We start from the raw sequence: 21,136 nt of genomic DNA on the forward strand, positions 1-21,136 counted from the left end.
CAATTTGGGGGAATGTGTACTTTCCGAAAATATATGGTGTTCTGGGATGAACGTACCTTTTTCTACCTTTGCCCACCAAAAAACTAAATGTGTTGATTTTGCACTACTTGAAATGACAGACCATATGGGGGGGGGTCTTCATTTTGGGGCACAGATACGCCACGTGCTTAAGTACACCTATACATATTGGGCATAAAACTGTTCAGAGGACTCCAGGCTTTCATATTTGGGGTGATTTGTCATGATACATAAAAGTATGTGTGGAAATACGATGCTGCAGGGTGGAAGTTTTGAGGTGATTTTTTGAAATGTCACCAAAACGTCAAATCTAGGAAAGGTTTGTGGCTTGGTGCTTTGAAATAGAAAGACATGAATACCCAATTTGGATTCAGGGAATGTGTACTTTCCGAAAATATATGGTTTTTGGGGTGAACACTTTTTTCTACCTTTGCCCCCCCCAAAACTATGTAAATGTGTTGATTTTGCAGTACCTGAAATGACAGACCATATGGGGGTCTTCATTTTGGGGCCCCTATATGCCACATGCTTTGGTAAACCTATACATACTGGGCATCAAACTATTCAGTGGACTCCTGACAATCATATTTAGGGTGTTTTACATTGGTACATAATGATGTGTGGGAGATATGATGCTGTAAATTGGAAGCTTTGAGGACATTTTTCAAAAAATTCACCAATTTCTAAAAAAAATTATAACTTTAGGAAAGAATTGCAACTTGGTAGTTTGGTGTATAGATATATTTACCCATTTTTGATTTGCCAGAATCTGCTCTTTCTAATAATGCATCGTTTTTTAGGGTAAACCTACGGTTAGCGGAGTGTTTGGCCTTGAAATTAGAATTAGGCAGTTTTGTGGAGCGATGCTTTGCAAAATTGATCTATAGAAGTGAGAAATCTCCATAAAACTATATATATTTGGTATTGCCGCGTACGGGAGACATATACCTTCCCAAATCTGCTGTGTTCTCATACATAAAATAAATTATGTTTTTGATATATGTAATTGTAATATGTGAAGCATGATTTTTTTTTAATTTTATTAGACACTTAGAAGCCTATATCTTTTTGTAGAAGTGGACTTACACCAAAATGAAAGCTCAGGTTGTCCTGACAAAAACAATATATTGTTTCCCCCCCCCAGGAAAGATGAAAGGCCCTTAAAGGGAAAGAGTATAAAATGTCTAAAAACTGTTTGGCAGTTGATGTTTGCATTTAGGACAACTTGGCTGGCAGGGAAAGGGTTAAAGGGCTGGTTCACCTTTAAGTTAACTTTTAGTACGTTAGACTGGCTAATTCTAAGCAACTTTTCAATTGGTCTTCATTATTTATTTTTTTTATCGTTTTTTTAATGGTTTGCCTTTTTCTGTGGACTCTTTCCAGCTTTCAAATGGGGGTCAGTGACCCCATCTGAAAAACAAAGGCTCTGTAAGGCTACAAATTTTATTCAGGTCCTATCATATTCCAGTCACTTATTCAAATAGTGCATGGGTGCTAGGGTAATTTTGCAATTTAGCGACAATATTGCAAAGCTGCTGAATAAAAAGCTAAATAACTCAAAAACCACAATAATAAAAACCAACTGTAAATGGTCTCAGAATATCACTCTCTATATCAAACTAAAAGTTTACTCAAAGATGAACAACCCCTTTAAGCAGAGCACAAGTGTAGAGATAACTGGTATCAATACCAGGCCCCTTTCATCAGGGTGCCCAGCCTTTCCATAGTTTATTCCCTAAATATGGCCAGCCCACAAGCCATGTAATACATAAACATGCAGTTTGGATTACCCATAGAGTATTGTATTGCCAGTCACAGACGGATGTAATTTTTTTGTATTCCAGTACTGCATCCTGTATTGTTTAGTCCATAAATATTGTGCACAATTTGGATTTTGGTGTCTTGACATGGTACATAGTTTTATATTTCTATACATATTGGGTATCAAGCTGCTCAAAAGCCACTAGCATTTATATTTCTGATGTTGTATGTTTGAAACGGACACATGGGAAATAATATTCTGCAAGGTGCAACAATTGGGTCAATATTCAGAGGATTCACAAAAACCCATTCACTTTGAAGGCTGGAGTAGAAAGACTTTGTGACTGAGTCCATTCCAAAATAAAGGAAATAAAGGTAGATATGGTCAGAAAAGAACACTCCCACCACAGGTAAGTAAATCCAATCTTCTGTAATACTTACCCTGATACAGAGCTTGGATTGTCTGTGCTTCCTGGTCCTGGGCTGCTCTCATTCTCATGGTCAGACAGGGAGCGGCCCTTGGGTAAGTGAATTCAGTCTCACCCCAGTACTTAACCAGATATAGAGCACTGCTTCGCTGTACTTCATGCTCCTGGGTTGCTCTTTTTACCATTGTCAGGTAGAAATGCTTCCCTGTGAATTAGATATCCACCCCAGTACTTAGGTCCGGACTGAGAATTAAAATAGGCCCTGGCATTTCAGGTACACAAAGGCCCAATCAGCCCACACGGAGGCCCAAACAGCCCCCACCAGCCCACTAAATACTGACTTTCTATGGCCCCTTATAGCATTTGCCAGAACCCACAGATTGCCAGTCCGGGCCTGAGTACTTATGTACTTACAGGCAGTGATGGTGGAGGTAGAAGATAAAAGGCAGATCAGACATTACATGAGCCCCCAGAGGCAGTGTTTATTTATACAGACAATATCCCTGCCTTACAAAGGCAATAACACGAACTGAGTCCTTATTCAAGGAAAAGAAACAATGCATTAAAATCCCTGGTCGTGGGAAGGTTCCCGTGTGCCTATGGGAGGAATGTGCAGGATCCCAAGGTTAAGGTGTACGGGCAGATGAGCAGAAGGGTTACTAAGTGTCCCAGTCGGGGTTTCTGGCCTGTCCTGTCACACGTTATAATCAGGAGACTTGCTCTGTGGCTGCCGCAGTCTGATCTGTAACGTAATAAAAGCCCCAACTGTAACGTGGAAGAAGAGCTGCCAGAGGGTGCGCAATTCGTGTAGGTACATGTTGCAGAGACAGATCAGGCCAAATGCCAGGAAGGATTTGACGTTTCTCCAGCTTGTACTATAGGCAAACAGATAGCACTGCGGGGAGAAAGAGGCAAAATTACACAAACACCATAACAATATGGCTCAGGTCATTCAGACACAACCCAGTGAGTAAACCCCAATAAAACTGAACACAAGAGAAAGGAGCAGTTCCAATGCAATTCCTCATGTATCAGCACCTGACTCAGCATAAGCTCCTGACACACTGGGCCCATTCTTATAATTTCTGATCCAATCAGCCACTGGCACCATATAAACAAGTGATGCCACAGCTGCAATGGCCTCACCAATAAAAGCAGCAATTTAATTTGCCCACAGCAGCTCCCCATCTTTCTTCTTGTCAGGGCCTACACATGCTCAGTCTGCTCTTGGCTAATGTCAGTTGCCTGGGCTTAGGGGCCTACTGTACTGAGAAGAAAAGTTTCATTGGTAAAGAATATCTAATCTCATAATTAAGGGCCAATGAATGATTCAATATTTAAATCAATGGGACAACATTGGTAACTGGAGCTATAAACTGCTCTATGCTCGGGTGGTGCTGCACTGGTTTCTAAGCAGCCAAGCATTGCACATCTTACATGGTCACTAAAAACTAATTTTTATGATGCAATCTCAGTATTTGTTTTGGTTTTTGTTCTTTGATGAGAAAGTTCACACACAAACAAGCACACACGATTTCGTCATTTGCCACATAAGCAAACATTAGCTAAGCGAAGCAAGCAACAATAGGTTCCACTGTATTCTATGGAGCAAGCCACAAATGACAGTACAGCGTCAACCAAAGAACAAAACAGCATCTACGAGCTACAAATGGCTCAATTATTAAGCTTCCACTCAGGGGCCAACACAAACAGTATTCCAACCAATCAGCATGCGGGCCAGACAGGCATATACCGTACAATTGGCCACTTATTTTTCATTCATTCAGGACAATCGCTTAAAATACTCGAACAGCAGAAAGCGAAAAGAGTAGCAGCTGCTTTCACTTTCTCTGGGAGAGGACCCTATGGTAAGAATTTAAACACCTCTGCCAATAAATGTTGCAATTATGAAAATCTAGGCCTCCCCAGCATTACATGCCATAAGGTACACACACAAAAATTTAAAGAAGAAGGAAAGGCTTTGTGCACTTGGGGATGCCAAATGTTAGCAACCCCCAAGTCATTGTATTGACTTACCTTAAACCCCGGCCCGGCCCCCCTATCAGCAGAAAACTGCACCGGCCTGGGGTTATACCAGTGAGCACCATGGAGCGATCCTCTCCCGTCTTTCTCCTTCCTTCAAGCGGCTGGACATGCACAGTAGAACGAAAAGCCGAACTTTAACTTAAAAAGTCGGCTATTTCGTTCAACTGCGCATGCGTTTGCCCCGGGAGATTTGAAGAAAGAAGAAGCCGGAAGAGGATCAACCCGTGGTGCTCACTGGTATAACACCGGGCCGGTGCAGTTTTCTGCTGATAGGAGCACTGGCTCGGGTTTCAGGTAAGTCAATACAATCACTTGGGGGTGCCTAACATTTGCCACCCCTAAGTGCACCAAGCCTTTCCTTCTCCTTTAACAAAGAATGTTCTGTGTGCATAATAAGCTACACACAAATACAGAGCTCAATTAGGGATAAGTAACCAAGCGATTAATGCTTCTTGTAAAAATTGTATTTAGATACTTTAATCCAATTTTGCTGTTTAATAGTTATTCCAATTATTTACTATTGATCTAAGTGAAGCTTAGTGAGCCCAGCATTTGCAGCACTCAAACAGGGTTTTGGGAAGGCCCATTTTATCTTTTGTATTGGTTGTATTTTTGTATGTAATCTGTATGTTCAATGTATTCATCCATTTATTGTACAGCACTGCAGAATGTGTTGCATATTAATAATGATGACCAGATTAGCAAGGCTATACTGAACTGGGCCTTGTGTAATATGAATTTTGGAGTCAGAATTAAGGAGCTGAAAGAGCTACTTGTACTTACCTGGTAAATACAGGCTGCAGTTCCCAGGAAAAAAGCAATAACGCAGCTGAAATCATTGTCGTTCTGCAAGATATTGTTAAAGAAAGTACATTTTCTGGTGACTTTTAATCCAAGGATATATGATATGTTAGTTCCTGCTCTGTCCAGAAGTCCCTTTACAAATTAACACTTATAATGCTGTAGACAGTAATACACTAAGGCAAAGGGCAATTTAAAGGAGTTTAAATGTTCATCTGGCTGATAGGGTCTCATATACCCTAGCAACCAGGTAGGCAAACAGATTAATGGATAAAAAGGACAGGGTGTGAAAAGAAAGAAATAATTATATAACAGATGTTCAGCCTCAGAACCAATATCGTATTTGGTTTCTGGACATCACTGAGCTTAGAAACCCAATAGAATTAGAGAGAAGCATAATAAAATGGAAGGTAAAGTATACTTAAAGTGAACTGCCCCTTTGTTGCTGTGACCCTTGAAAACCCTGAGAGATTTCCCCCATTTGGGATTACTGAAATCATACCAACAGCCAGTCACATCTGATAGCACTGATACACAAGAATTTGTATCCACTGGGGCTGATAATGAATATGGGAGCTAAACAGCACCAGAGCAGCAACCATTCAGATCTTCACTTTCATTTTTGAAATTGTCACAATTGTTTGCTGTTGGTATTTGCTCTGGTATAGTTTAGCAATCATGTCAGCATCAGGAAGTTGGATGCAAGTTTTTGAAATTCCCTCTTGGACTGTAAATATTCTATTTTACATCTAATGTCAATTTAAACCCAAATTCTACTGTACTGAACCACCAGCAGGATGCAGCAGAACCGCTGTTGGATTAGAAATCATACTGAGAGGTTATACCTGTCCTTAATTCATCCGTTAGGTCCCAAGGGAGATCTGTGTAACATCAAATCTAAATCCAGAATTTCCTAAAATGCCAATAGCTGCTGTAATACATTTAGCCTGGCCATTAGGGGGCACTGTGGCACTTTAATAGAAAAGCACCTTCTCCAATCAATGCCTGAAATTGGCAGTTTAGGTGGCTCTAAAAAGGTTTAGCAATAAACTTTATTTACTCATAAAATGCCATTAAAACAGCATGCTCACACGGCACAAGAGGTTGCACTGAAGCAAACAACTTAGAATATCGGGAATTCAATTAAGCACACTTAATCTTTTGTTTTTTTATTTAAAGGAAAATTCTGGTTTTAATTGAGTTGTAGATAGCAGCAGTGTAACAAAATAGCTTTGTCTTGTCCCTCTAGTCTACAACGTTCCACGTGCAATATGATAACAGACACGCACCAGGTTACTCCAATCCCCCTATTCCTGACAAATTCAGGGCAGCAAAACAATAGCATCAGCCCCAGGGTGCCACTGCGATGTCGGATGCACTTTATGGCGAAAACATACACGGCTTAACAAATACATGATGATAATAATTACTCAGTGTGACTGCCATTTACAAATCAATAGCAGAGAGTTACATAGACTGCCTGGGGATTTATACTCTTCATATCATAGCTGAGAGCCCCAGACAGACAGACACTTGTATCTGCCTCATGCACAAAGGAAATGTCAGTACATTTAATGGAATAGCATTTAGCTGATGTGACATATCACAGACAGAAGGGATAGAGCACCTACCTGCAGCAGACTTTCTATAGCGTGAAATCCCCGGATTAGGTTCAGTCCAGCACACAGCAGGGTGAGTAGCAAAGAGATGATGCCAGTCAGCGTCAGAGGCTCCAGTCTCTGCTGAGAAGCTGAGTTTGGGGGGGGGGGTGCAGAGCAAAGGAAATTTAGTGCACAAAACCACTATTGCTAAAATGTAGCACCTATAAATTATTACCTGTAATTGTTGTGTGATGCACTGCTGATGCCCAGAACTATAATAAAGATATTTAATGCAATTTCTTTTCTGTGTAATTATATCATGAATATTCCGTGCTGAGTGGCAGGGAGGGTGTGCTAAAATATTAACTCTCTACTTACAGTAGGGGTTACATTATTCCATCGCCTTCCAGTAAGTGAGTTTACTAGTGACTAAAAGACAAAGACACAAAGGAACCAATAACAGCTCAGGCCACAAAAGGTTCAGTTACCCATGGGAAATTGCTTTGTGTTTTATCAGGGAAGTGGAGAGACTGGAATAATACAGTTAATGAGCCATAAGGACAGTAATGGGAGGGATGGGGCACAGGGGATGACAGGAGAGAGAAGTTGGGGAGGCTGGGGGATAATAAGAGTACTGGAGGGAGGCGTGCAGGGATTGGTGAACAGATATTTTTGTTAAACAAATTCCCACCCATATAAAGCATGAAATATGAAGTTAGTCTTCCATCCCTCTGCTTTGTAACACTGTAAGCCCCTTTTACATTATGCCAAGAGCCAGGGCCGGAACTAGGGGTAGGCAGAAGAGGCACCTGCCTCGGACACAACAATGAGGGGGCGCTGGGCAGGTACCTGTTGAAAGCTCCTCTGCCTACCCCTAGTCTGGGTTTGTGTACTCAATGGTTATCAGGTTCGCTACTCTCACATCTTTTCTGCACGTCTTTTCTGCACGTCCCCCTCCGTGTGTGATGTCACTGCTTGCATGAGTGCACAGAGGGGAGCTCAGTGGGCGCCCGGATGGCTTATCCCACCAGGAGCATACATTGTGCATAACCACAAATACTTACCTATACCCTTATATTCCAGGTGCTTTCGGTGGTTAAGGCCATTTGCCAGGCCCGCCTCCTGCAATGACACCTGGTAAGGGGGTCTAAGTCGGATCTCCGTCTGCATGTCAGCGAGGTTCATCTTTGTAGAAAGGGACCGAGGATTATTAAATCTCTGCTTGGTTTTCTGAATGAAATTATCTGATGGAGAACAAAAAAAATGGGTTTCAGGAATCGTCGCCATGAAATGAAACAATTCCCTGTGTAGCAAGCAAAAACCAAATGATCTCTGCAGAGACCTGACAGCAACGAGCGATCCAGGGCCGATTTATCGCACAACAATCTTTCCGCTGCACAAAAACTAATTTACCGTCGGCTCAGCTTGGGTACTTATCTGCGGGCAACCTTGATAATTTGTAGCTGCGTGTTATCCCCTGGTTTATTTATTGCCCTTACTCTGCAGTCTGTTACCTTTAAAAAGAGCAGTAATGCACTGGGCCGACACCACTATCCATCTGAGAGAGGAGACAGGGCATAAATTACATTAACATTTTATCTTTAGTGCGAAGCTGCTGCTAACATGGATTTAAAGTGCCCACCTGCTTTATTAGGGTTGTAAGAGAACCCTGTGCAGCTGGAGCAGGCAATCTGTTACCTTCCTAAATCCTGCTGATATACTCTCTTCCTCTCTGTTTTGGAATGGCAGTGGGATTTCATTTATATCTGCTTGTGTTAAGCTGATATATTTGTATTGTATTGTATTAAGCGGATTCATTTGTATCTATAATACAGCAGTAAGAGTATCAAAGCCAGTACCAACAAGTAAACACTATATAGTCATCTCTGCTTTGTAAACATACACATAACTGTCAGGGTAACAAAAAGAGAAATAGACCCACAGGAGCCATTGTTGAACTGATGGCAGTAACGGAATGTTTTGGCACTTACCAAACTCAATGAAAGAGTAAGGCCTGATGGCAGTGTTGATCTGGGACATCACATAGGTGGTTATAAATTCCTTCTGTAACTCGTCCAGGAAGCAAAAGGCCAAGACAATGGGGTAATTCTCTGAGCAGAGCATCATGTACCCGACCCCAAGAGAGCTGATGGAACTGCAAGAGAATAAACACATGAATGCAGATTGTACTGTGTGGCATCATTTATTTTATGGGGCCCCATTAAAAGCCCTATGCCCTGGTTAAGTGAATAGAAGACCCTCTACCAACCCAGGAACAGAACTCTGATACTATATCCTTCCTGCTGCTGGTCTGCTCTCTTTCCCATGGTCCAGCAGGAACCACCCCTTCCCCACAAATAAACCGAACCCCCTCTGTACTCACCCAGGTTCTGATTCTCCCTATAGTTAAGTGAATCCAATCTCGCATGTTCTTTATCCTTCCTGCCTGATAATGGGAAATAGAGCAGCCCAGTATAAATGGGGTGTAAAAGCCAATTCACAATTGGAGACTCTCACCAGCCATATAAGTGCACATTGGTTTCAAATTATAGCAAAATGTTTTTGGACAGCATCTGTTTAATAAGCAAAATCAGAAACCTACACAAAATCTTACTCACCACATGCTTAATCTTAAATTCCCACTGATTATTATTTTGTACTGCAGGAAATTCATCCAAATCCCAATATCTTCCAGAATAATACAAGTCGATCTTAATTAAATGAGCAAAGCCAGTAAGGGACGCTAATGAAATTACTGTTTCAGAGCAGCAGGGACTCATTATGAAATCAATATTTTTTTAAAGGAAAAAATAAATAAATAAAGAAAGAAACTACAAATCAGAGAGAGAGGTCACTGGGAGTTGGTGTATTACAACCAGTGTATTACAGTATTACAATTACTGAAAGGACCAAAAGCAGATTATTAATACGATAATCGCTCCCTGATTGTGGCTAAATTCCTGTAAAGAGCATCTCAGGACATCATAAGGAGGACTGGTCCGTGACAACTATTTAAAGGGGAAGTTTAACTTAAGAATACCTTCCAGTTCTATGTAGACAATGATACAGGTAGCTACTAGTGTTCATTTAGTACATACACATGGTTGATATTATACCTCACCATAGCAACAATGCAGTATTATTTTATTGACATCCTGCATGGGAGAGGGACTGAACAGAAATACAATGGCAACGGAAATACAATGGCAATAGAAATTTGTTGTCTGGTTACTGGCAACACTGCCCCTAGCAACAAAATAGCATTTTGAATTTCAGATAAAATAGAGAAAGAAAAGGCAAATTATTTAGAAATAAATAATAGTTACAGGGCTGTTCAGGATATTTCCATCTACATAATAACATATGTAGCTGACCTCCTCCTTAAAGCGATACTGACACGTTGCTATAAAAATGATAAGAACATGCCAGTATTTCTGCACCCGTAATCGTTCCCCTCAAAGCCGCCCCCAGCCCCCGCAAACCTGCATTCACCCGACCCAGACACTGGGCTGGGGGCGGCGCAATCCTTCCATAGACTAATTACGAATGAAAACAGGAATTCAGCCTATGGAAGGATTGCTCCACCCCCAGCCCAGCGTCACTGAAGCAACCCAGAAGATCTGTTAGTAGTGTCAGTGGGTCGGCAGCACACAGGTTCATGGGGCTGGGGGGCTTTGAGGGGAATGATTACGGGTGCAGCATTTACTTTATACTAACACGTTCCTATGACTTTTATAGGAACATGTCAGTATCGCTTTAACCTGTTCCAGGAACCCATCAGAACCCTTTCCAATGACAAATATATTAATTCCAGGATATTGTTGTGGAAGGAGAAACAGCACAAACACAATGTCAAGATTCACCATCTGCTCTTTATCAGTGGAACGTAAATGCATGTGTTGTGTCCTGAACACAATGTCACCAAAAGAACACAATTTTCTCTGGCTGCTGTGCAAGCTAAGGCTAAGGCCACACTAGGCGATTTGACTCGCGGCGACTTTTCGCCGCGACTTTTAAGCAATCGCTGGGGAAACTTTTGCGCTGGCGTCTATGGGAATCGCGACAAATCGCCAGCGTAAAAACACACGCGGCGATCTTTTCTCTACTGTCGCTCGAAATTGCCTCGCTAGGCGATTTCGAGCGACAATAGAAAAAAGATCGCCGCGTGTGTTTTTACGCTGGCGATTTGTCGCGATTCCCATAGACGCCAGCGCAAAAGTTTCCCCAGCGATTGCGGATTAAAAGTCGCGGCGAAAAGTCGCCGCGAGTCAAATCGCGGCGCTATCGCCTAGTGTGGCCTTAGCCTAAAGTGTACATCTGCCAATCTCCTGTTCTACATCACGACACAAGAATAAAGTCGGCTGATTGCTATGATCACTTTTTTTTTAAAAAAAATTTAAGATAGAGAGCTATTGTGCATTTGCAAAGCAGTAATTGGAAGTATTTTCATGAAGTCAAATACTTACATTTATTAGTTTCTTTATATGTTTTTACAGATAAGAAGAAGCACAGTGATTACTCTGCTTTTGTTCAATGTGTGCTGATTAATGGAGACAGACAGGATGGTAAGTAAAGGTGTCCATACACGGGCAGATAAAGCTGCCGATATCGGTCGTTTGGACCGATTTGACAGCTTATCTGCCCGTGTATGGGGGCTTCCGACGGGTCTTCCCGATCGATATCTGGCCACGATATCGATCGGGAAGGTTGGATTTTTACCCGACCGACCCGTCGGAGCCCCTTGGCGCATCGTAATTCAATTGTTCGGCCATACGACCGAATGTTCGAATTACCCCGATATAGCCATGCCGTTAGTGGCATATCGGGGAAAGATCTGCTCGTTTGGCGATGTCGCCAAACGAGCGGATCTTTGAGTCTATGGCCACCTTAAGCAATGCGCAGTCTCTATAGAAAGTCATGTAGATTCTTGGCATAAGCTGATGTACCATAATAGAAAGATAGGCCTTGCTGGCAGTAGCTAGACCCTGCCATGACTATATATGGTTTGTGCTCATGCACTGGAACCCCCACAGTGAGGGGTAAATAAAGGGGGTTGAGTAAAAATGACTGGCACAAAAAGGATGAACAGTCAATGAACAATTATGTTAAATGGAACACTATAAGTAAACATGGGGCCCCATGCTACTGAGTTGGCAGGACACTCCCAGCAGAGAGCCCCAATTATTAGCCTGTCAGTAAGACCCAGTGAAAATAAAAATGAATGGTCATGCCCAAAGCAGTAACTAAGTGACTGATTTTTTTGAGAAATTAAAACATAAGTAAACCTTTAAAATAATTGAAAGTAAAATGGATGAATTTTCTTTTTTAAATCCAAGATATTAAAGGATATGTGTACTGTTAACATAAATTAATTGTTACAACAGCGCCGCCTGCTGGTCATTTTGCAACCATTCTGACCACCAAGTAGTCAAGGAAGCCGTCAGGAGAAAGAAAGAGGACTGCTCTGATGTTCTTCAGGTTAGGAAAGATTTGAGAAAGGTTTCTAACTTTTTTTCCTAACCGGAAGAACCAGCCCTCTTTCTTTCTCCTGACAACTTCCTTGACTACTTGGTGGTCAGAAAATAACCCGCAGGTGGCGTGGTTGTAACAAAATTAATTCATGTCAACACTACACGTATCCTTTAATATCTTGCAATTAAAAAAATAAATAATGAATGTACACTGCAAAAGTGCTTTCACTTATTTTAAAGGTTTACTTACTACTTTAAAACAAATTATTTCCTCTAATGCTCCTGTATATTATTTTGGAATTAACTTTTCATTACTTTTTGTAGTTGTAGATTTTCAGGAAAAAAAATATTGATTTAATGCATGTTTTACAATTCATAACTGATCAGCAGTCAGATTTGACGGGCCTAGTTCAGCAAGAAAATTAAGAGGAAAACCCAGATTGGTTGCTAGGGTTCAACATTTGCTTTCTTGCACATTCAGACCCTGTCCCTTTGCCCATGCAGAGCAAACCTTATTACATTTGCTGCTGAGGGGTACCACCCATACAGCACTCTGGTTACTTACTGAACATTGTGTGGTCCTCTCTTCAGTGTGCACCTATCAGGGAGTTGCTCCAGCTTTTTGGAAACCACTTTAAGGTACTTCTTGGTCTCTTGCACGGACATGTTCTGTTCATGGTCTGTTGAGGCTGAGAGTGGGAGTCCGTCTCTTACACGGACCACCGAAGCGAAAAGTATGACTGACATCTCCAGGAATGGTGAGCTGCTGTAACAACAGGTAAACTAAGTACATGGCTCGGTAACTTGCTATAATAAATATTCATGGACATGTTCTGTATCTTACCCCACCCTCCAATGTCTTGTTGTCTTACTCTTATAAACAGGCTAATGGAGGGCTTTTTATGCATTTATATTCCTAATAGAAAGGCATTATGAAAGACAAAAGGAGACAGGACACAAAACTGCAAGCAGCAAAACATGTGCAACTTTCCCTCAGTGAGATCATCAGAAAAATCTATCACGTGTGGGAAGAAGGTCAACTTCTCCTTACGAAACGTGGCCATCATATGGCAGGGGCATTAGGAGACAGTATAAATGGTTACTGGGGGAAAGCAAATCTGTTCAGATGAACTAGAAAAACATGTTTTTCCAAGCCTATTTTATTTGTATATATTTATCCAAGGAGAAAATTTGGGTGCTTATGTGGTACCTGTACCTTTAATGCAGCTGGGAAGGATGCACCAAGACAACAAGACTTTGGGTTTGCTGCAGGCATGTGTATTTAGCCAATCCCAGGCCCTGTTACACAAACAACCAGAAATAAGGAGAAATTCTCTTCACAGATAAGTCTTCAGTTGTACTTAAAGAACCAGTAACACAAACTTACAACCCTTTAGTAGTGAAGATCTGTGCCTCTAAAAATGCCCCCACATCTTTTTTGCCCAGTCCCAGCACATGTTCTGGGCTGCTGCTTACCTGAGCTTAGGGGCCACTCACAAGATACATTAAATATACTAACAATATAACAGTCATAATATAAGGCTGATAATTCAGATTCACATTACATGGCAGCAAAGAAAACAGTACATTTTGCATCAGAATTAACAATCAGCTCTGTAGCATCAGCTTCTATGACAGACGTGTCCTCAATTTCTGCTTGATGATTTCAGACTTAGCTTAGCTTTTCACCAGCAGCCCAGAACTCACTGAGCATGTGCAGTGCCACTGACACACAATGGATGGCCTAAAACATAAGAAGATAGAGGGCTGCTGAGGGCAATTGGTGAAGGCCTGGGCCCTGGACTATTACAGAGATGCTGAGCGGTGATACGCAAAATTTTCTACCAGGTTTCACCTGCGAAAAAATACCCATAGCGTCCAATGTATTGTGCTTTGATAGTTATCATGAAAAAAATTCCATTGCAAATTTTTGTCTTTTCGTAAATCTTTTGACAGAACAGGACAGATTCGTCCATCACTAGTTTCTGAGCTTTCAGGCTTCAGCTGCAACTTTAGTGTATGACATTTATAACAAAGCATTCTGTCACAGTGGCACACATCCTATCTGATATCCAATGAAACAACACTTGTGTCCTGCTTTATGGCTGAGATTCTAGCTATCTGTAGAACAGAGCATTCTGTCACAGCGTCACAGATCCTGTATGATCCCCATTGTACGCAGCAGTCCTGCCCTGCTTTATGGCTGAGATTCTAGCTATCTTTATAACAGAATATTCTGTCGTAGCGGGACAGATCCTATCTGATACCCAATGAAAGTAACACTCTTGTCCTGCTTTATGGCTGAGATTCTAGCTATCTTTATAACAGAGCATTCTGTACAGTGGAACAAATCTCATATGCATCTGGATTCTCAGGGAAAATGGTGATGTCACGTTCGGTATCCCAAAACCCAGAACAGATGCCAAGGTTTCCATTCAAAAGAATGAGAACCACTCATTCTTGAACAGCGCCTCCCAGTCACCACCAGCATTTCCCATTCAACTTAGATATGACAGGTAGGATGTCGCAATTACTCCAGATTATTGGTGGACAGCCCTTAAAATGAAGTAGTTTGCCCCTCTTCTGTAATTCCTGCTCATGGACTTCTCTCCTCCTAGTGTTCAGAGTTTGGGCATAACCATGGTCACAGCAACGTTCACAGTACAATACCACAGGTCTGTTGGCAGGCCCAATAGTGCCAGGTAGAGCTACACTCGTGCCACTTGCTTCTTCAGTATTTATTCCACATTTAATCTCGTTAATCTACTTCATATTGCCGGACATTTTACAATTAATGTATTAAATGCCAGCTGATAAAATGCCACAACAGGCGGAGTAATTAAGCTGCCAGTATGAAATAGAGACTTCATGGTTTGTATTCTAATGAGAAGAAACAACAGTGACTAGCTGTATTATCCTGACAAACCACACTTGATTTATACTCTAGCAAGAACAAACCCAAACCTGAGGTCTCATGGGGAAATGTGCAACTGCACTAGAGAGGAGGTCTGTACATACACACACACATATATATTATATACAAATCTGCATCTCCAATGATGCCCCCAGTAACATCACATATTCTTTTCTGATAATTCTGGGTTGCTGTCACTTACCCGAGTTTAGGGAAGACTTGCAATATACAGAATACATACAATATAACATTTACAATATAAGGCTGATTAGTAATGAATTCAAATTCACTTTACATAGCAGCCAGTGCATTCTGCATCAAAACTGATGGAGGTATGGGACCTGTTATCAACAATGCTCAGGACCTGGGGGCTTTCTGTAATTTGGATCTCCATACCCTGCTAAAAGACTGCTAAAAAATAATTTCAACATTAAATATACCTAATAAGATTGTTTTGCCTTAAATAAGGATTCATTATATCCTAGCTGGGATAAAATACAAGATACTGTTTTATTATTAGACAGAAAAGGGAAATCAATATTAAAAATTTTATTACATTGGGAGTCTATGGGCGATGACCTTCCCATAATTCTGAGCTTTCTGTATACCTGTAGTATGAAATATCTTCTATCAGTAATAGGATCCACATCCCCTTTTCACATGACCAAAAGCTGGCTGATGTGAGTGTATCTATCCAGGGGGATTTCTGACTGACTGGGAATAACAAGAACCAGGCAGATGTTTAGAGACTTCAAACTGTGGCAGCAAGCGATAACTAATTTAGATAAATACACTGAAATATATGAACATACAGCCCATGTGTATATGTATAGAATAAATATGTAGTAGTTATGCTTGCTGCTGCCCATATAAGTGAGTTTTTTGGATAATGGGCTAAATTTAAGGCCTTGTAAAGCCTAGCTCTGATGCAGAGTGTGTATTTAGTATCCCTACCATACAGCAAGTCAGGGCTGCTGTATTTGTTTTAAGAGTCAAAACCGGCTTTAAAAAAGGGAAAGAAAAACCATGCATTTAACTGCACTTACAAATATTTTTGTAAAACTGTGTATACAGGAAAGTTGCTTAGAACTGTGTTTTCTTTCAATAGATACTTTCATTCTTGGGTTAACATTCCCTTTAAAGCCCAATGCAGAGCCATGCCAATCACATGCACATCCTTTCAGTCACATTCGGATATATTTGGTTCATGTCACAATGCAGCAATCCCTCCAGTAATTACAGGGAAACGGAGTTTGCGGCTGCAGTTAAAATGAAGTTAATAGATGAAAATGTTTGAGTTGGCAGTGCAAGTGCAGCTTTAATCGTCTCTTAAATGGCCCACGGCAGAATTAACACCATCAGAAGGGATTCGAGAGATAAAGTGCTGATTTCAGCTTCAAAGTGCTGCATGGGTTTGTAATATAATATAGCTTCCCCGTGAAGATGGAAAGGGCAGAGCTAGGGGAAAAGGGAGTTTGTGGAGGGAGCAGAGGACTGTTTAATAGGCAACTAGCAGCACTACATATGGTAAACTACAACTCCCAGCAACCTGACAAGAGACTCCTTTTAACAGCAATAAGCAATGATCTTGATCTTCAGGATTGCAATCAGCCAGCAGGCCGTCTAATTGGGTCTCACAATCCCATCACACATACATAAATTGCAGATTTGTTTAATGTGATGTAAATTAAACTATTGAGCACCAGGGAATGGCACAATGAATTAAAATCCATTGATTCTGTTCAAACCTTTGAATACCCTTCATATGCAAACTGATGGCAGCACATGCTGCTCCAAAACCTGTATACCAGTATATGGTATATTGTACATTAAAGGGATCCTGTCATCGGAAAACATGTTATTTACTCATCAGTTAATAGTGCTACTCCAGCAGACTTCTGCACTGAAATCCATTTCTCAAAAGAGCAGATTTTTTTATATTCAATTTTGAAATCTGACATGGGGCTAGACATGTTGTCATTTTCCCAGCTGCCCCTGGTCATGTGACTTGTGCCTGCACTTTAGGAGAGAAATGCTTTCTGGCAGGCTGCTGTTTTTCCTTCTCAATGTAACTGAATGTGTCTCAGTGAGACATGGGTTTTTACTATTGAGTGTTGTTCTTAGATCTACCAGGCAGCTGTTATCTGGTTACCTTCCCATTGTTCTTTTGTTTGACTGCTGGGGGGGGGAGGGAGGGGGTGATATCACTCCAACTTGCAACTTGCAGTAAAGCAGTAAAGAGTGATTGAAGTTTATCAGAGCACAAGTCACATGTCTTGGGGCAGCTGGGAAATTGACAATATGTCTAGCCCCATGTCAGATTTGAAAATTGAATATAAAAAAATCTGTTTGCTCTTTTGAGAAATGGATTTCAGTGCAGAATTCTGCTGGAGCAGCACTATTAACTGATTCATTTTGAATTTTTTTTTTTTTCCCATGACAGTATCCCTCTAATGATGCCGCCCCAGGTGTGCAAGCACCCCATGCCATGCACACTAATGCACCCACCATGCCATCACAGATGCTGCTGACTTTTGCAGTGTGCACAGACAACAAGGCATGTGGTCCTTCTCCTCTTTAGCACAGAGTCCATCATTTCCAAAAAAATAGAATTTCACATTTTGATTGACCAGAGCACAGGGTAGTTTTCAACTAGGCCTCATGCCATTTTAAATGAATATGGGCCCTGAGATGGACGCAGTGTTTCTGTGGATGCAGCCACAATCTTTGTTCCCAGACAATGGTATTAATATTCCTAAACTCATGTAGTGCTTTTCACCAGACAATGGGGTCTGTTTTTAATGCCCGAGGGCCTAAAATCACAGCGATCCAATATTAACTTTTGACCTTGTCCCTTGAGTAGAGATATTTTGCAGGATTCTCAGAATATTATGTACTGCAGCTAGAGTTGCCACCTTTTCTGGAAATAAATACCGGCCTTCCTATATATTTATCTTTTTTCCCTATTAATAACATTGGGATAAGCCTTAATTTTTACTGGTCAGGCCTGTAAAATACCAGCCAGGTGGCAACCCCTAGCTGCAGATGATAAAATGCCCAAATTCTTTGCAATTTCAGTTTGGGGAATGTTATTCTTGAACTGATGCAATATTTGGCGCCTGTGCAGTGTCACAGAGCTGGACCCCATCTTTAATTTCCAAGGACCCGCCTCTCTGTCATTCACTCTTTCTATACCCAATTAAGTTACTGACCTGTTACCAACTGGTGAGATGTTCCTTTTTCTTTTGCTTGCAAATCACCATATCTATAAATATTTTTCTGTGTCCCAACTTTTTTTTGGAAATGGGCGTGTATAACTATGTGTACACCTGTACCCTGCACACATGTATGCCTACACCTATACACCCCCAAACATACACACACAAAGGGTTCTGCCTTTCCTTACACATCCCCCACATGCACACATACATATTCTTTCTACCTACACACACACGCGCTACACAGAGTCTTACATAGCGACACATCCAGCACAACATAGCAGAGATATCCCTCCACATACCGTCGCTTCCTGAGGCTCCCGCCCCTCAGGTTTGGAACCCGGGCTCTCAATTGTCTCTATCCCACAAGCCCCGGTCCGCCTCCGTGACGTGGCCTTCGCGCTGCATCCTGGAACCTCAGAGCAGGAAGCCACGCTTCTCAGGCTGCCATGGAAACCGAGGGCGGTGTCTGTGTCGCAGGAGCGCGCAACACAAAATATAAACATTGACTCGTGTTGGCCCGCCCAATATCTGTCACACGCAAGACACCCGTCCTTCTTCTTACCTGCCTCATGATACGACTACTTCGCCCACATCATGTCACGTGTCTGCTGCTGATTGTCTTTGTCTCTCCCTATTTTAGAGAATTGAATTTCTGACAGTCTCATCCTGACCAAGGGGAACTTCAGTACAAAACTAACTTTTAAAAGATAATTGTCTGATATTTTTGCCCCATCTTGCGTGAGCTTTGCCCATTTTGGAGGTTTAGTACAAAAACGATCTTTTAAAGATAGTCTAGACTAGTTGCTTCTGGTTGCTTGTACTGCACACAAACACAATAAAAGTCTTGGGCATATTTCTATTGCACCCAGGGCTGGAACTAGGGGTAGGCAGAAGAGGCACCAGGCAAGTACCTCACATATGTAGCCTACCCCTAGTCCGGCAATTGTAACCTCAGTGCAAAGTGGGTGCGCTCTCTGAAATCAAAGTGCTTTGCGCACAACTGCACTCGGCTACGCACGCGCGTTCTTGGTTGCGCACGGTTACGCACACGCGTTCTTGGTTGCGCACGGTTACGCACGCGCGTTCTTGGTTGCGCACCCGCGTTCTTGGTTGCGAACGGTTACGCACGCGCGTTCTTGGTTGCGCACCCGCGTTCTTGGTTGCGAACGGTTACGCACGCGCGTTCTTGGTTGCGCACGGTTGCGCATTGCTGTTGGGGGCCGAAAGTAGCCGGCAGGGTTGCCTAGAGCGTCCGGCTGGCATGGCCCGACGCTGATTCCACCTTTCCCATTTTTTTTAGTTCCTTTAACGTTAATTTCATGTAAACATTGTCAAATGTTTTCTAACCTTTTTATTAACTCTTTCTATTTCACCCAATATTTTACAAAACTGTTTGGGCTGATGCACATTTAAACTATTGTTCTGGGGCATTATACACAGTGTCAGACTGTACACAAGTCTGGACTGAGAATTAAAATAGGCCCTGGCATTTCAGGTACACAGAGGCCCAATCAGCCCCTACCAGCCCACTAAATACTGACTTTCTATGGCACCTTGTAGCAGCCCCTCTGGCATTTGCCAAAACCCACAGATTGCTATTCTGGGCAGTACCGTAACTAGAGGGGCACGGGCTGCCGGGGGGCCCTGAGGGGGTGCGGGCCCTGGCCACACAGTGAAATGCACCCGCACAGTGCATTTCAGTGTACTTGTGCTTTTCCCCTATTTCTGCCCCACTGGGGTTGCCACCTGGCCAGTATTTTACCAGCCTGGCCAGTAAGAATTATGCTTCATGGCAAAGTTATTAAAAAACGGCAAGAATATAGGAAGGCCGGTATTTGTTTGCAGAAAAGGTGGCAACCCTATGCCCCACAGATCTTGGGCTGGTAACAGACCGGGGTACATAAGGGCCCAGTATTTTTCTCGGTAGGCCAATCTGACAGCATGATTTGGCACCAGACCGGACTGGCAATCTGTGGGTTCTGGCAAATGCCAGAGGGGCTGCTATAAGGTGCTGTATTTAGTGGGCTGGTGGGGGCTGTTTGGGCCTCTGTGTGGGCTGATTGGGCCTCTGTGTACCTGAAATTGCAGGGCCTATTTTAATTCTGAGTCCGGACCTGATTGGCACTGTATTTATCCTGCCATGTGTTCTGGGATATTATACATGAAATTGCCATTGTGTTTATCCTGCCATGTGTGCTGGGGTATTATACATGGAATTGGCCCTGTATTTATCCTGCCATGTGTTCTGGGGTAGTATACATGTTTCTGTATTTAACCTGCTGTGTTTTGGGGTATCACATATCTCCCAACATTTTGGAAACCGAAAGAGGGTCAGAAAGATTTGCTGCGCGTATAACGGCAATTTTTTTGACCATGCCCACCTAATTATGTCCATTTTACAAAATTTGGCAGGCTATGGAAGTTTGAATACATTTTTGTGGTGTTTGTGTTATTACAGTTTTGCTAATGAAGGTGAATTGCCCTTTAAGCTGCAAGTTTCTCAGTTTCCACAAGAGAGACCTCCTTATCTAAAACTGTTACAAAAGTATCTGAAGTATCTATTCTGGGCTCGCTGCCAAAAGCCAATTACAATTAGAAAATTCTATCTTTTTCTGGTTGTACAGTGCAGGAGATCAAATAGAAACTAGGGACATTTCAGTACAAATGCAGGACTGCGTGTTGAGCTGTCAATAGCAGGACTGTCCCGCTCAAAACAGGACAGTTGCTAGGTATGGCTATCATACATGTAATTGGTACTGTATTTTTCATGTCATGTGTTCTAGGGTATTGTATATGGAATTAGCCCAGTATTTATCCTGTCGTGTTCTGAAGTATTATATGTGAAATTGACACTGTATTTATCCTGCAATGTGTT

The 21,136-nt window shown here is 42.0% G+C and overlaps 1 protein-coding gene across 5 annotated transcripts; it reads right to left on the reverse strand.

The window, feature by feature from the left end:
* Positions 1-2,660: 2,660 nt before the first annotated feature.
* Positions 2,661-18,845, reverse strand: sec22a.L (SEC22 homolog A, vesicle trafficking protein L homeolog). Of its 5 annotated transcripts, none has more exons than XM_018234374.2 (8): positions 18,561-18,734; positions 13,343-13,425; positions 12,692-12,889; positions 8,647-8,810; positions 7,720-7,899; positions 6,686-6,804; positions 5,037-5,099; positions 2,661-3,102 (listed from the first exon to the last, which is right to left on the reverse strand). In XM_018234374.2, the coding sequence occupies exons 3-8, from the start codon at positions 12,871-12,873 to the stop codon at positions 2,902-2,904; spliced, it is 909 nt and encodes a 302-aa protein (XP_018089863.1). In that variant the 5' UTR covers positions 12,874-12,889; positions 13,343-13,425; positions 18,561-18,734; the 3' UTR covers positions 2,661-2,901.
* Positions 18,846-21,136: the final 2,291 nt, after the last annotated feature.

This window comes from Xenopus laevis, chromosome 9_10L, assembly GCF_017654675.1.
Source record: "Xenopus laevis strain J_2021 chromosome 9_10L, Xenopus_laevis_v10.1, whole genome shotgun sequence".
Taxonomy (NCBI): domain Eukaryota; kingdom Metazoa; phylum Chordata; class Amphibia; order Anura; family Pipidae; genus Xenopus; species Xenopus laevis.

What these genes read in the sequence shown, in the direction of transcription:
- sec22a.L (XM_041575638.1), bottom strand. Translation starts at nt 12,873, where the DNA reads ATGTCAGTCATACTTTTCGCTTCGGTGGTCCGTGTAAGAGACGGACTC. An exon ending in CTATAGAAAGTCTGCTGCAG is followed by an intron (nt 5,100 to 6,685) that starts GTAGGTGCTCTA and finishes AATATCTTGCAG; the next exon opens with AACGACAATGATTTCAGCTG. An exon ending in CTGCAGCCTGTATTTACCAG is followed by an intron (nt 3,103 to 5,036) that starts GTAAGTACAAGT and finishes TTCTCCCCGCAG; the next exon opens with TGCTATCTGTTTGCCTATAG.